A 15,014-nucleotide genomic window follows, 5' to 3' on the forward strand; every position below is an offset into this window, starting at 1 on the left:
TGCGGAGAGGAGGGGACGGAGTTCCGGCGGAAATGGCGGACACAAAGCACCAAAAAACGTTACATGCAACGTTTTTTGGTGCCGACGGTCCGCCACAACACGACGCAACCGTCGCACGACGGTTGCGACTTGTGGCAATGCGTCGCAAAGTGTCGCTAATACAAGCCTTATGGAGAAAAAACGCATCCTGCAGACAACTTTGCAGGATGCGTTTTTTCTGCAAAACGACGCATTGCGACGTGCGTCGTACGACGCTAGTGTGAAAGTAGCCTAACCTGGGTTGCTTGTTATTGGCAACCCCTCCATTTTGATTTTTTTTGTTGTCACTGCAGTGAGTTTATAGACGAGGTCCAAAATGTAACTGAAAATTCTCCATATGTAAACAATCAGGACAAAGGGGTAAACGTCCCTTGTTTCCCGATAGTTATATGAGGGTGTTTGTGAGGTAATGTCGCCATTTTACCTCACAGATACATAGAGGCGCTTATTTACACGCTTTATTTTTGCGGGGCTGTTCATTATCTCAGTACTTTGTGTCATGTTTTCCCACACAGATGCAGGTGTGTGGAGTCACGTAATGGCTGCTGCTACATGAAGCCGGTTGTTACTTTCCTCGGCGCTGCGTGCTGACGGTTGTAACAAGTTGTCGGTCCCTCCCCCTCTCCGTGCCCCGTTCTTTCTCTGGCAGTTGGTCGCAGACTGTGCTGAGGCTCCGTCACCACACGACTATAAACATGGCGGCCATTTTCAGTGATTCTGCCTCTCAAGTTCGACCCCCTCGGACCCCAAAATGTACCCGCTGCCGAAATCACGGCATTTTGGTACCGGTGCGGGGTCACTCCGGGCATTGCGAGTGGAAACTTTGCAATTGCCCCAAATGTGCCCTCATCACCGAGAGACACAAGATCCTGTCGGCGCACAAAGTGCTCCGCAAACCGTGGAGCGAGGAGCCAGCCCCGGAGGACGGACGTGGGAAGGCCGGGACCCCCGAGAGAACCGGGAACTCCGTGCTCGACCTGTCCACCGGTAACCACACTAGTGACGTCACGGCTGAGGCAGGGGCGTGACGTCATTCCACGATTGACGTGACGTCATGGCGGGTTTGCTGGTATTCTGCTGCATTATGAGGACAGATTTGTTACTATGTGGCCATATTGGTGCACAGAAGTGATAAAATCCACTGAAAACAGTAGGAAATGGCGTAAAAGCAGCAATTCCTATGCCAGTCAGCCATTTACATAGCTTCGGTAGATGGCGATAATTAAAGGCTGCGCCGAAAAATATCCCTTTAATCGCGTCCCGTCTTTCACAATTTTCATTCCTCCTTTTCAAGAACCACTGCTTTTTATGTTTTTTCATTGTAGAATTGTTTCTTGCCGGAGTAGTTGTAGATTTGAATGACACCATGGTTCTTAATATTTAATGTACAGAAAAACTGGGGAAAAATGATCCAAGTGCCATGAAATGGTGAAAAAAAAATGCAATTTCGCCATTGTTGCTTTTCGTTTTTTTTTTTTTAGGCTGTTGCTGGCGTTAATAGGAGATCGTGCTTTATGCTACACATAGCAGAACTGAAGCACTATATGTACAGGACAGGCGATCGGATGATCGCAGCTTCAAGTGTCCTAAGGGGACTATTAAAAAGTTTGAAAAAAAAAAAAAGTTCAAATCACCTTCCTTTTGCCCCATTAAAAATAAAACAAGAAAAAAATAGAAAATTCACAGATTTGGTATCGCTGCATTCAGAAATGTCCGATCTATCAAAATATAAATAAAATTAATCTGATTGGTAAATGGTTTAATGGAAAAAAAATGGAATTCATTTTTTTTTTTGTCCGCAGCAAAATTGCAATTACAGGCGATCAAAACATCGTATCTACCCCAAAATGGTATCAATAAAAACGTCAGCTTTAGATGGAAAAAATAAGCCCTCACCCAACCCCAGATCCTGCAAAATGGAGACGATACGGGTCTCGGAAAATGTCGACACAAGCGAATCTTTTTTTCTTATAAATTTGAGATTTTGTTTTTCACCACTTAAATAAAAAAAATAACCTATAGACATTTGGTATCTTCGTAGTCGTACTGACCTGGGGAATCATGATGGCAGGTCAGTTTTTGCATTTAGTGAACATGGTAAGTATGGTAAAAAAAAAAACAGTTGTAGAATTGCGCTTTTTTCTTCAATTTCTCCGCATCGGGTTTCCAGTGCACTATATGGTAAAATGAATGGTGTCGTTCAAAAGTACAACTCATCCCGCAGAAAACAAGCCCTCGTGCTTCTATATTGACTGAAAAATAAAAAAAAAGTTATGGCTCTGGGAAGAAGGGGAGCAAAAAAATGAAATTGCAAAACTGGAAAATCGCAAGGTCCTGAAGGGTTTAATTTTTTTTTTTAACTATCAGGCTATGTGCACATGTACTCCAGGTCCACTGCGGATTTTTCTGCAGCGGATTTGATAAATCCGCAATGGAAAACTGCTGCGGATTTATCGCGGATTTACCTCGTTTTTTCTGCGGTTTTCACTGCGTTTTTACAACTGCGGATTTCTATTGGAGCAGGTATAAAAACGCTGCGGAATCCGCAGAAAGAAGTGACATGCTGCGGAATGTAAACCGCTGCATTTCCGCGCGTTTTTTTCCGCAGCATGTGCACAGCGTTTTTTTGTTTCCCATAGGTTTACATTGAACTGTAAATGCATGGGAAACAGCTGAGGAAACGCTGTACATACTATACAGCGAAAAAAATCACAGTCTCCTATACAGCCTGACTTCTGGGTGGGCTTCACAGTAGTACCAAGATGGAAGCAGCAAAATGGTCTTTCAGCAGGGCCCTGGCTGCCTTGGGCTCACAACACGCGGGCGCTGGGAGGGCTGATGGGCGCTGCACCAATTGTGCCATTAATCTGCTGCTGTCACTGATTGTCAGTGGCATTTACCCAGTAAAATCTAGCATATCTGACTATTATAATGTGCCATCACCAACAGGTGCAGCAACATAAACACTGGAATGGAGTGTAGTTTTATACACCACCATAAGTTTATTTGTGCGATTGTTAACCCTGTCATCACGTTCACATTTTAGATTTGAAAAGAAAGAAAACGTCACCGCCCAGAATTTCAGCTTTTAAAAGTGTGAAAAGAAGCGCATCCTCCATACTGACAGGTATCATTGGTTCTGAGGTTTACACGCAGAATAGCATTATTGAATTTTATCCAGACGTTTTTATTCACATTTATCTTGCAACTCCTTGTTTTATTGTGTCTTTCGAGGAGATGAATGATTATCACTTTCTGGATGTCCTTTTGATGTACTCAGCAATTGTATCCATGGGGCTTTATTCACTTGAGAGAGACCAAAAGTGTCCCTTTGGCCACTTTTCGGGTCCATATATTGGAAGAACCCTCAGATTGTCCCATTTTGAGAATGGGGCTGTCAACATTTTATTAATGGGCCCATGATGGTGAAAAAGTAGAAAAAAAAGAATACTCACCTCTTGCACCCCGGCAGTTGGTTATCTTCCTCTCTGCGCACCACTGCAGCCAATCACTCTGTCTTAACTGACTAAAGCAGTCACCTGACCCTCCTTATCCCCACCCTTGCCGGAAAAGGAAGTCAGCAGATTGCCATGGCCATTGGCAGCTGCATGGACAAGTGGCATCGCCCTGGTAGGTGAGTAACTTCTTTTATTTACTTTGTGACCACCCTGTGCCCATATAATAAAATGTCTTGATGTAGTGGAATAAATCCTATAAACAAGACATTTTAGGGAGGGGCAAAGCTATCAGTTTACACCAGAGAACTGGAGTACAAAATGTGCAAATGTTTACACAATGAGCAGTTGTTTAGAGAATTTGCGACTTTTAGTGTTTTCACACCAGATCTGGCACTTTATCTGACATGTGGGTGGTGCTTAGCATGAGGGGGGGGGGGGGTGATCTAGCACAGCCTGACAGAGCCACTATAAATTATGCCAGAAAGTGTCAGAAATGATTGCATAAATGTAATCCAGCTCATGACCGGAATATATGTGCATGGCAGTTGATGGATATGCCGAATTCATCAAAAGGTGTGCACTTCTTAAAGGGGTTGGCCACAGAGGTCAACTACACAACAGTGTCACATGATCCACTGAGAGGAACAGAGCTGATGTGGCAGGAACAGCGCCCCCTGCAGGGTGAGTATCCATTGTTTTTACACAGGAGATTGAAGTGATTAAAGGGACACTGTCACCTGAATTTGGAGGGAACAATCTTCAGCCATGGAGGCGGGATTTTTGGGTTTTTGATTCACCCTTTCCTTACCCGCTGGCTGCATGCTGGCTGCAATATGGGATTGAAGTTCATTCTCTGTCCTCCATAGTACACGCCTGCGCAAGGCGTGTTCAGGCCCTTCCTGAATACGCCGATACCCCATATGTGGGGGTAAACCACTGTTTGGGCGCACGGCCGAGCTTGGAAGAGAAGGAGTGCCATTTGACTTTTTCAACGCAGAATTGGCTGGAATTCAGATCGGACGCGATGTCACGTTTGGAGAGCCCCTGATGTGCCTAACCAGTGGAAACCCCCCACAAGTGACCCCATTTTGGAAACTAGACCCCTTATGGAACTTATCTAGATGTGTGGTGAGCACTTTGAATACCCAAGTGCTTCACAGAAATTTATAACGTATAGCCATGAAAATCAAAAATCATATTTTTTCCACAAAAATGATCTTTTCGCCCCCAAATTTTAAATTTTTACAATGGTAACAGGAGAAATTAGACCACCAAAGATATTGTGCAATTTTTCCTGAGCATGCTGATACCCCATATGTGGGGGTAAACCACTGTTTGGGAACACGTCAGAGCTTGGAAGAGAAGGAGTGCTATTTGACTTTTTCAATGAAGAATTGGCTGGAATTGAGATTGGACGCCATGTTGCATTTTGAGAGCCCCTGATGTGCCTAAACAGTGGAAACCTCCCACAAGTGACACCGTTTTGGAAACTAGACCCCTTAAAGGGACACTGTAACCTGAATTTGGAGGGAACAATCTTCAGCCATGGAGGCGGGGTTTTGGGGTGTTTGATTCACCCTTTCCTTACCCACTGGCTGCATGCTGGCTGCAATATTGGATTGAAGTTCATTCTCTCTCCTCCGTAGTACATGCCTGCACAAGGTAATCTTGCCTTGCGCAGGCGTGTACTATGGAGGACAGAGAATGAACTTCAATCCAATATTGCAGCCAGCATGCAGCCAGCGCGTAAGGAAAGGGTGAATCAAAAACCCTGCCTCCATGGCTGAAGATTGTTCCCTTCAAATTCAGGTGACAGAGTCCCTTTAAGGAACTTATCTAGATGTGTGGTGTGCACTTTGAACCCCCAAGTGCTTCACAGAAATTTATAACGCAGAGCCGTGAAAATAAAAAAAAACTTTTTCCCTCTAAAATTATTTTTAGCTCGCATTTTTTACTTTAAAGGGGACCTGTCCCCCTTCCCCCAGGCGTTTGTAACTAAAAGAGCCACCTTGTGCAGAACTAATGCTGTCCATTTTATAATTTGTCCCAAATACCTTAAATCAGTCCTGGAGGCAGGTCTTTCCTCCCCTGCTTCAAACGCAGCACTGCCATCACTCATGTCCTCTCGGCGTCGGGCGCCGCCTCAGCGCTGTTTTCAAATGAGCCGGCGCCTGCGCTCTTTTCTCATGCCTTGAGCATGTGCAGTGAGCGCTGCCCGTCCTCTGTCCTCATTTGCAGTCTAGCTGACTGCGCCTGTGCGGCCGCCCTGCCCGAGATCCCGCCCCGCAGTGTCTTCTGATTTATTCTCACTGCAGGGCAGGGATTCCTGGGCATGCGCAGTGCATATCTAAGCATCTCACTCATCTCCCTCCGCCTTCTTCAGACTGACCTGAACCTAACCCTAATCCCATCCCTAACCTTAACCCTAATCCCAAACCTAAGGGTTCTTTTACACTGACCGGGTTTTTGCGGCCCATTATTGTGGGCCTTTTTTGCGGACTGTATTGCCACAATTTTCACGGTCTGCCGCAATAACGGACCGCAAAAAACTTGCGGATCGCCGTTTTTTCGGGTTTACAATACTATGGCAAAAGTATTGGGGAAAAAACTGCGGTCCGCAAAACCAGATGTCATGGCACACCGCAAAAGCAACCTTCCGTTGTTTTTGCAGCCCCATTGAATTACAATGGGGGTCATGTCTGTTAGCCATGAAAAATATCGAGCAGGCTCGATATTTTTTCACAGCCATAAATACAGCGTACAGCGCTCCGTGGAATTATTGCGGCCCCATAGAAATCTATTGGGACCACAAAAAACGGGACGCAAAACCACGGTAAGTGTAAAAGAAGCCTTACCCTAACCCTAATTTTAGCCCCAACCATAATTTTAACCCTAATGGAAAAATGGAGATAAATACATTTTCTTTATTTTATTATTTTTCCCTAACTAAGGGGGTGAGAAAGGGGGGGTTATTTACTATTTTTTTTATTTTGATCACTGTGATAGGGTTTATCACAGTGACAGAAATCAACCAATAGGAAAAATCTTCCTATTGTTGCCGGGTGCCGGCGATCGCAACCCGGGGGTTTGTAAAAACCGACCCGAATCATGTTCTCTGGGGTCTCGGCTACCCCCGGCTACCCACCTACCAGCCAAGACCTCAGAGAAAATCCGACTCTGGGGGGGGGCGCTATACACTTTTTCTACAGCGTTCTTAATTAACGGCGCTGTGGTTTAAGTACCCTTAACTACCGCCGTTAAAAGGCGTATCGGCGGTCGTTAAGGGGTTAAAGAGTTATTCCCAAAAACATAATGTGGTCTTGCAATAAAGTGGAATATGTTGGCGCTATAGAGATAAAAATTATTATTATGTACACGTGTATTTATTCATTTGAACACAATGTGGTCTTATAATAATGTACACAGATATGTATTCATTTGTGCCAGTATAACTCTTTCCTTTAGCTCTTCCCTGTTTTCCACTTGTCATCCCCCCAAAGGATGAACCTCCAGTGTCTACCCCTCCATTCTATACCCCCAGTCTCTACCCTCCCCAGTCTCTACCCTCCCCAGTCTCTACCCTCCCCGGTCTCTACCCTCCCCGGTCTCTACCCTCCCCGGTCTCTACCCTCAACAGTCTCTACTCCATCAGTCTCTACCCCCCAGTCTCTACCCTCCCCAGTCTCTACCCTCCCCAGTCTCTGCCCTCCCCAGTCTCTAGCCCCCAGTCTCTACCCCGGCCTGTACCCTCCCAGTCTCTACCCTCCCCAGTCTCTACCCTCCCCAGTCTCTACCCTCCCCAGTCTTTACTCCCAGTCTCTATCCTCCCAGTCTCTACCCTACAGCCTCTACCCTCCCAGTCTCTACCCCATCAGTCTCTACCCACCCCAGTCTCTGCCCTCCCCAGTCTCTGCCCTCCCCAGTCTCTGCCCTCCCCAGTCTCTACCCCAGCCTGTACCCTCCCAGTCTCTACCCTCCCAGTCTCTACCCTCCCCAGTCTCTACCCTCCCCAGTCTCTACCCTCCCAGTCTCTACCCCAGCCTGTACCCTCCCAGTCTCTACCCTCCCAGTCTCTACCCTCCCCAGTCTCTACCCTCCCAGTCTCTACCCTCCCCAGTCTTTACCCCCAGTCTCTACCCTCCCAGTCTCTACCCTGCAGCCTCTACCCTCCCAGTCTCTACCCCATCAGTCTCTACCCACCCCAGTCTCTACCCTCCCCAGTCTCTGCCCTCCCCAGTCTCTGCCCTCCCCAGTCTCTGCCCTCCCCAGTCTCTGCCCTCCCCAGTCTCTACCCTCCCCAGTCTCTACCCTCCCCAGTCTCTGCCCTCCCCAGTCTCTGCCCTCCCCAGTCTCTGCCCTCCCCAGTCTCTAGCTCCCAGTCTTTACCCCAGCCTGTACCCTCCAGTCTCTACCCTCCCCAGTCTCTACCCTCCCAGTCTCTACCCTCCCCAGTCTTTACCCCCAGTCTCTACCCTTCCAGTCTCTACCCTACAGCCGCTACCCTCCCAGTCTCTACCCACCCCAGTCTCTACCCTCTCCAGTCTCTACCCTCCCCAGTCTCTACCCTCTCCAGTCTCTACCCTCCCCAGTCTCTACCCTCTCCAGTCTCTGCCCTCCCCAGTCTCTGCCCTCCCCAGTCTCTGCCCTCCCCAGTCTCTGCCCTCCCCAGTCTCTGCCCTCCCCAGTCTCTACCCTCCCCAGTCTCTACCCTCCCCAGTCCCTACTCTCCAGTCTCTACTGTCCAGTTGCCATTGGATCCTTCTTGCTGTAGTCCCAGTGTTCTTGGTTGATCAAGTGCACTGACAATGCTAATATTCTGCAGATTAACCCCATGTCTGCAGGTTAATTGCGTTATCGGACATGACAGGTTCCCTTTAATGATAGCTCAGAGGGCTAGTCTTGAGCACAGGAGATGACGCTGCTCTGAAATCTAGTTTTAGCACATAATAGGACTTCCCATTTCGCTCTGTGGAGCTGGATTCACAGGGGCAGATAGAGATGAAAAAAGACACAAAGGTACAAGAAATCTCCTACCCATTAGGCCACTTTCACACTATCAATATTAGGTCAGTATTTTACATCAGAATTTGTAAGCCAAAACCATGATGCTGCGCCGAATGCAACATGTTGCATTTTGTTGCGGTCGGCGCAGCATCAAAACGACATATGTGGAGGCATCCGCATGCATTCGCATGGCCTGCGTACCCAATGTTAAAGATAGGTACGCAGGCTGACGTAGGCGGAGCTGAATGGAAGAGGTGCGGCAGTGGGCAGAGGAACTACGCAGCCCTCCGCAGCTCTGCACTACGCAAGTGTGAAACCAGCCATAATTATTCGATTTTTAAGTTATAGTTTGTTTTTTTGTTGGTTTTGCTGAAAATGTCTGCTTTGTCGTGTGCAAGCGTTTAGTTTATTATAGTTAAGTAACTCCAGACCAATAAATACATCGGTAAGTTCACTTCTTCTTTTTTCAGGACCTTCAATGTACCCCTCAGATTATGCACCAAGCTTGGATTTCTTTGAAAGAGAGACTACAAGGATGTATCTTAGCTGTCCTCCTTTCTATCACTACCCTGCCTTCCCCATAGGCTTACCTCCATCAGGATTTGGGAATGCATTCATCCCACCTTCTACTTCTCCTACATCTCCTGTTATTCCATTGAGAGGCTTACGACCATGCTACCCAGTGAGTACAGGGGAGTAAATGGTTACACATTGTACATTGGTAAATGATGAATAATGGTCTGAAGTGGAACAGTCACATAATCGCCTATCTAAATGAAGGTGGATAAAGGCCCAAAAATAATCATATAGTTGCACCGAGCAGTTCTGATTGCAGCTATAGCAGCTTTACCAATGTGTTAACGTAGTTACACGAGTCATTACACTTGCAGTGGCAGCATATGTATGTGGGTTTTCAACATTTTACGACAAAACTGAACTTTTAAAAAATAAACTTTATTAAAATCTCACAATCATTTGCGCTGATTCATTTTCTTCAACAGCACAATATGCTGCAGTTTTTAATTGCCATTGAATGCAAGGGGTTAGATGGCTGAGGCCAGACACCATGTCAGGAGGATAATGCCTAATATTACAGTCTGCAATGGTGCTGATTGTACCTGTATAACCATTTGCAACAGAGCACCTGACTTCATCCATCTACTGGGTAGGATTATACACAGTATGGCTGTATGAAAACAAGTTACGTAGGTAATTATGAAAAAAAAAGATTGAGCACATAAATATTTTATGTATTGGATAAGTCTTAAATGTGTTTGTGAGGATTAAAATCTAATTTATGGTACATGGAGAATATAGGGAAAGTATTAAGTATGCTGCAGAATACTAATTTGTTAATTTGTGTAGTAGTATACTGGTATAGTGTGTGTGTGTACATATATATGTATATGTACTTTTAATGATTTGCTTCGTTCTTGCAGCTTCAAGATGGAAGAGGAGATTTCCGTCCAAGCTATTACCCTCCAATACCTCAGTACATGCCACCTGGTTATCTGCCAGGTCTGCACTACATGCCTCCTACTGTACCTGTGAATGTTAATTTCATGGCAGAACCTAAGAAAATCTTATCTGGTAAGGGACAAACATATTGGCTAAATTCATCATGGCATATTCACCAGAATGCTGGTGTACAACACTTTGACATGTCGCAAAAATTTACGCACAACGTGAGGATGGCAAAATGTTGCTACTTTCAGAGTTTTTTGCCCACCATAAAACGCCAGCCTTAATGAATTGGGCCAATATTTCTTTTTGAAAAAGTGATTAAGTCCAGGGTTACATCACTAGTTTTTATAGATAGGAGCCTTAAAATAGTACTGCAGCTTAGATAACCACCATCACTTCATGCAGTTGCAGGCATATATACTATCTGATAAGCCCACATGTCAGACTGCTTGAAATCCATGTAAAATTGGAGACCAGTGACATACAGTATATCCTGCAATGGCACCACTACTACGGGGATTGACACATTTTGACTGGTAGAGACCTAAATACATTAACTATCCCTGCAACATCAACTAGAAAGAACTTGTTTGGCCATGTTCTAGAAGTCCAATTTTAAAAGAATAATCCCGACAATGCAACTTATCACTTACTCATTGGTTTCACCTGTTAAACGGGTTGGGCACTATCTGGACAACCCTTTTTAAATAAAATACTCTCTCCCCTTGTAAAATAAAAATCACATAGTCTCCTGCACTGGTACCATTCCAGTGATATCAGCAGCGGAACTCATTTAGCATTTTTATGCCATGTGAGCCCTGCAGACACTCATCGGATGCTTTTAGGCTGCTGCACTCTCACTGCTACCACTTGGGCTACGTTCACATTTGCGCCTTTGGGCGCAGCGTCGTTGACGCATACTGACGCATGCGTCATGCGCCCCTATCTTTAACACGGGCGCATGGACATGCGCCGCTATGCGTTGTACTGCGTTTTACGACGCATGCGTCATATAGACGCACAGATAGGGCACAGAGGACGCTACTTGTAGCGTTTTTCCTGCGCCGAAATTCCTGCTCTGTGCTTTCTTATGACAACGCATGCGTCGCAAAATGCAGCATTGTGCACATGCGTTGTTGGTTGCGTCGCCGACGCTGCGCCCAACAATGCAAATGTGAACGTAGCCTTGGCTGGGCTTTGAAGGAAGAGAATGCGCTGCAGCCCAATAGCTCTGATTGACTGCAGAGTTCACATGGCATAAAAATGTTACTCGAAACCCAGTGATAACATTGCTAGAACAGCGCCAGTTCCTCACAACCTGCTATTTACCGTGGGCCTATTTGCCGATGGCAATTTACTTACCGTAGATTGATTCTAGCTTGACTTTAGCAAGTGAATTTAGAAATACATCCTGATCTGGCAAAACATTTATCAACTCTCCCAAGCTTCTTAATTTTATGGGATGTTTAAAGCAACCTATTAACATTATTTATGATTAACATAAGCTGCTAAAAACAATACTGCATTCATCCTAATGGTTAAATGGCAATACTGTGTTAATACAGAGGTATTTTCTGTTCTAGGTCAGGCTGTTCCAGATAGCCAGATACTTAGGATTGCATCAGAGAGAAGCTAGACACCAGCCAGGGGCAAAACTACCTAATAATTTGTAGCACTGCTGACATATTGTATGTATGTATTGATATTTTTTGATGGTTTATTTGTTGTTATACCCTCAACACTTGCATGGACTGAAAGGGACTGAACAGTTTAATTGAAATGGAAGACAACTGTAAGATCTTAGAGAACAGTTTAATATATGTCTGCGCCAATGTATGGATTAGCACACTCCAGTAGAGGTGCCCAGGAAATGAATTTATATCTGAAATTCATAATAAAGTGAGGCTATCTTCATGCTGGGTGTAAGCCATACAGTTTAGGGTGAAGAAAAAAACAAGATGTCAGTACATGGCAGAAGTTAAAGAAAAAACATTACCTACACTTTTCAGAACTGTAAAAATAAACCCGCTGAACATATTCCAAAAGGTAACACGTTAGCTCAACAAAGAAGTCTGTGGATACTGTTCAGTTAGTAAAGGTCCTGATCTTTCTTATTTATACTGATACATTCTGCAGTGACATCCGCAGTGGTGATCAATTCAAGCTGTGAATTTTGTGTGCAGCTTGTGAATGAGATATAACAGTAGTAAGCAGCAACTTTTTTACACACCCTGTGGGAACCTGTCTTTAGCCGGAGTCACACTACAGCGAGATACGGCCGAGTCTCGCAGGTTAATAACAAGCTCTGGCGCCGACACTCCGGAGCGGAGCATGCAGCTCCATGTATTGCTATGCGGCCGAACGCTCCGCTCTGGAGTGCAGGTGCCAGAGCTGGGTTTTAACCTGCGAGATTCGGCCGTATCTTGCTGTGTGTGATCCCGGCCTTTAAGGGAACCTGTCATGGTCAATATGGCCTCTTACCTGCAGGCAGGACGTTATAGAACAGGAGGAGCTGATCATATTCATATAACTCTCTGGTATTTCTCTGTATATAAGTCCAGTGGGTGGTCCTAGTCAGTGACTGACAGTATTCCCTGTATTATTGCATGCAGAGATAGCTGTCAATCACTGGTAGGACCGCCCACTGGACTTCTACATACAAATACCAAGGATCTCAATGAATAAAATATAAGTTCTAGGGAATCTTTCCTAACAGAATTGCATATCATTTTTCTTCGCTTTTCCTTCTCTATACTGTGCTGCCCACAGATCGAACTGCATGTACGGCAGCAGAGGTTCCCTTTAAGTGTCCAGTTCACATTAAACCGAAGCACAGATAAGCAAAAGGACTTAGAGGATGTTAAAGGCTCCTACTGCAGGGGTCACTACGTGAAGCACTTTCATATATGGAAAATTCTGCAGCACCTAGAGATCTGTTGTAGATGTTGATTTGCCGAGAGCTGCTGACAGGGATTTTCATGTGCTGCTCGGCTTCTTTATCCTTCTCTATAGGTATGTAGATAAGAGGAAAATCCTCCACAGCACCAGTTATGGGGCTAAGGGTCCATTTACATAAGTGTTTCCCAAACTCCAGTCTTCATGGCCCACAACGTATCATGTTTTCAGGTTTTCCTTAGTATTGCACAGGTGATGAAATTATTATCAAGGCATTAGAGGTTGCCACAGGTTCTCTCACCTGTGCAATACTAAGGTAATCCTAAAAACACGATGTGTGGGGAGCATGAGAATTGGAGTTTGGGAAACACTGCTTTACATGGAAAGGCCAGCGACACAATACTACGGCCGATCGGTGTAAAGGTAAAAACCTATTGGCTGTTTGAATGTGCATTACACAATCAGCCCAAAGTAAGCGATGGACACTGAGAAAATCTTTACTAGTTCGCTCGGTGCACATAGGCTGACATAGTTCTTGGCAGTGGGAGTCCTGTTTATTACACAGTTCGATATACCACCAAGAACGATCATCTTTTACACTGCACAAAATATAATTTCACCTGATGAACGAGTGTTTGGCATGTTTATTGAGTGATCGATAGTCAGTTTACACTGCAAGATAATCGCGAAACGAGCGCTTGTTCACAATTATCTTGCAGCATAACTGCAGCTTATGGTGGTCCCTGTGAGGACAGCCCAGTATTCATGATAATACAGATTTTGCAGTGCACATGGGGTGGACAATACCCCTGACATGTCCGTTGGTCAGTTACGTCATTACTATTGTATTTGTATACTGCATTCTGATGAATCTTTTATGACCAATGAAATGGCTTATGAATTCATAGGATGAAATCTTAGAAATACTGAGTTGTGAATATAAAAGGATCTCTGCCTCCTCTGCGCCTAGTAGGGGTTAGACAGTTATGTCTACACATACCTGTTTTCAGTTACAATTGTTACATAAGAGATGATTTATGCATTTTTTGTCTCATTTACTTTACCAATATGCAGTTGTTAATTTGCAATTTACCAAAATTATTAAATTCATTTGGCAAATAAAAGTTGAAAGTGCCATTTTCTAGCATCTCTTTCTTTATCCTGCAAACTCAAATCAACAGCAAATTTCTCTCTTTAATGACTACATATAAAATCTAGTAGATTAAATACTTGCCAGATAGAAGATATGTCTTTGTACAACAATATCAGACACAAGCTAATCTCTTACTTATGTAATATTTTCTGATGTTTATCCAGAAGGGGGCAGCAGAGCACAAATTATTTTTTCCTAAATTTGGTTGCATGCCTCCCATAAGCTGCTATACTTCTATGAATTATTGTCTATTCTGTACACTTAGCCGAGATGCAAACTCGGCTTTGTGAAAATGGCCGCCGCGATCTCTAATGCGCACGCGCGGCATCCCGCGGCCATTTTCCTGAAGCCCCGTGCAGCAGAGCACTCGATCTGTGCACGCGCGGCCCCAGGAAGATGGCCGCCCCCACCGACGAAAGGGATGACAGCGCAGATCGCGCGCTGCTTGTTCACCACTACGCCACTACGCCACCAACGTAAAGCTGAGGAAGAACCAGCGATGTCACCACGCCCTCCCGACCTGACCAGCCTGATTGACAGGCGAAAACGGCGACTTTGGTAAGTTATTTCTCAGCATAGGTGGGGAATCAGGGTACACTACATACACTATAGGAACACACAGCGCAGGCCCTATTTAACAGTATTTATAGCTCAATCTCAAAAAACGGGGTGACAGGTTCCCTTTAAGGTGTGATATCTAATCATAGCGCAGCTTATAGCAACATGGCAGTTTATGAAACTTAAGCTGAGCCTTGATTGATTGCTCAGGATATCAAGGCTGCTTTTACTGTCAGCACATTTTACTGTCATGCCGTTCTGTCTGTTTCTGGTTTTCGGCATGACAATGCATATGTTTGCTTTAACCCTTTACTCTTTTCCCCCTAATTTGAGCTGGGATACTGTTGGCTGTTACCTTAATGGAGCCTTCTCAGTTCCCTGCTCTGCTGCGCAGTCGTACATGGGTGTTTAGGTATTTGCCCTGCTCCATACCTTCCTCATGT

General features: G+C 45.0%; 1 protein-coding gene across 1 annotated transcript; it reads left to right on the forward strand.

The window, feature by feature from the left end:
• The first annotated feature begins 734 nt into the window (after window positions 1-734).
• Window positions 735-13,995, forward strand: DMRTB1 (DMRT like family B with proline rich C-terminal 1). Its single transcript, XM_069737634.1, has 5 exons — window positions 735-1,026; window positions 3,086-3,166; window positions 8,972-9,183; window positions 9,941-10,091; window positions 11,549-13,995. Exons 1-5 carry the CDS (start codon window positions 735-737, stop codon window positions 11,599-11,601), a joined length of 789 nt encoding a protein of 262 aa, XP_069593735.1. The 3' UTR covers window positions 11,602-13,995.
• Window positions 13,996-15,014: the final 1,019 nt, after the last annotated feature.

Source organism: Ranitomeya imitator, chromosome 8 (assembly GCF_032444005.1).
Source record: "Ranitomeya imitator isolate aRanImi1 chromosome 8, aRanImi1.pri, whole genome shotgun sequence".
NCBI classification, from domain to species: Eukaryota; Metazoa; Chordata; class Amphibia; order Anura; family Dendrobatidae; genus Ranitomeya; species Ranitomeya imitator.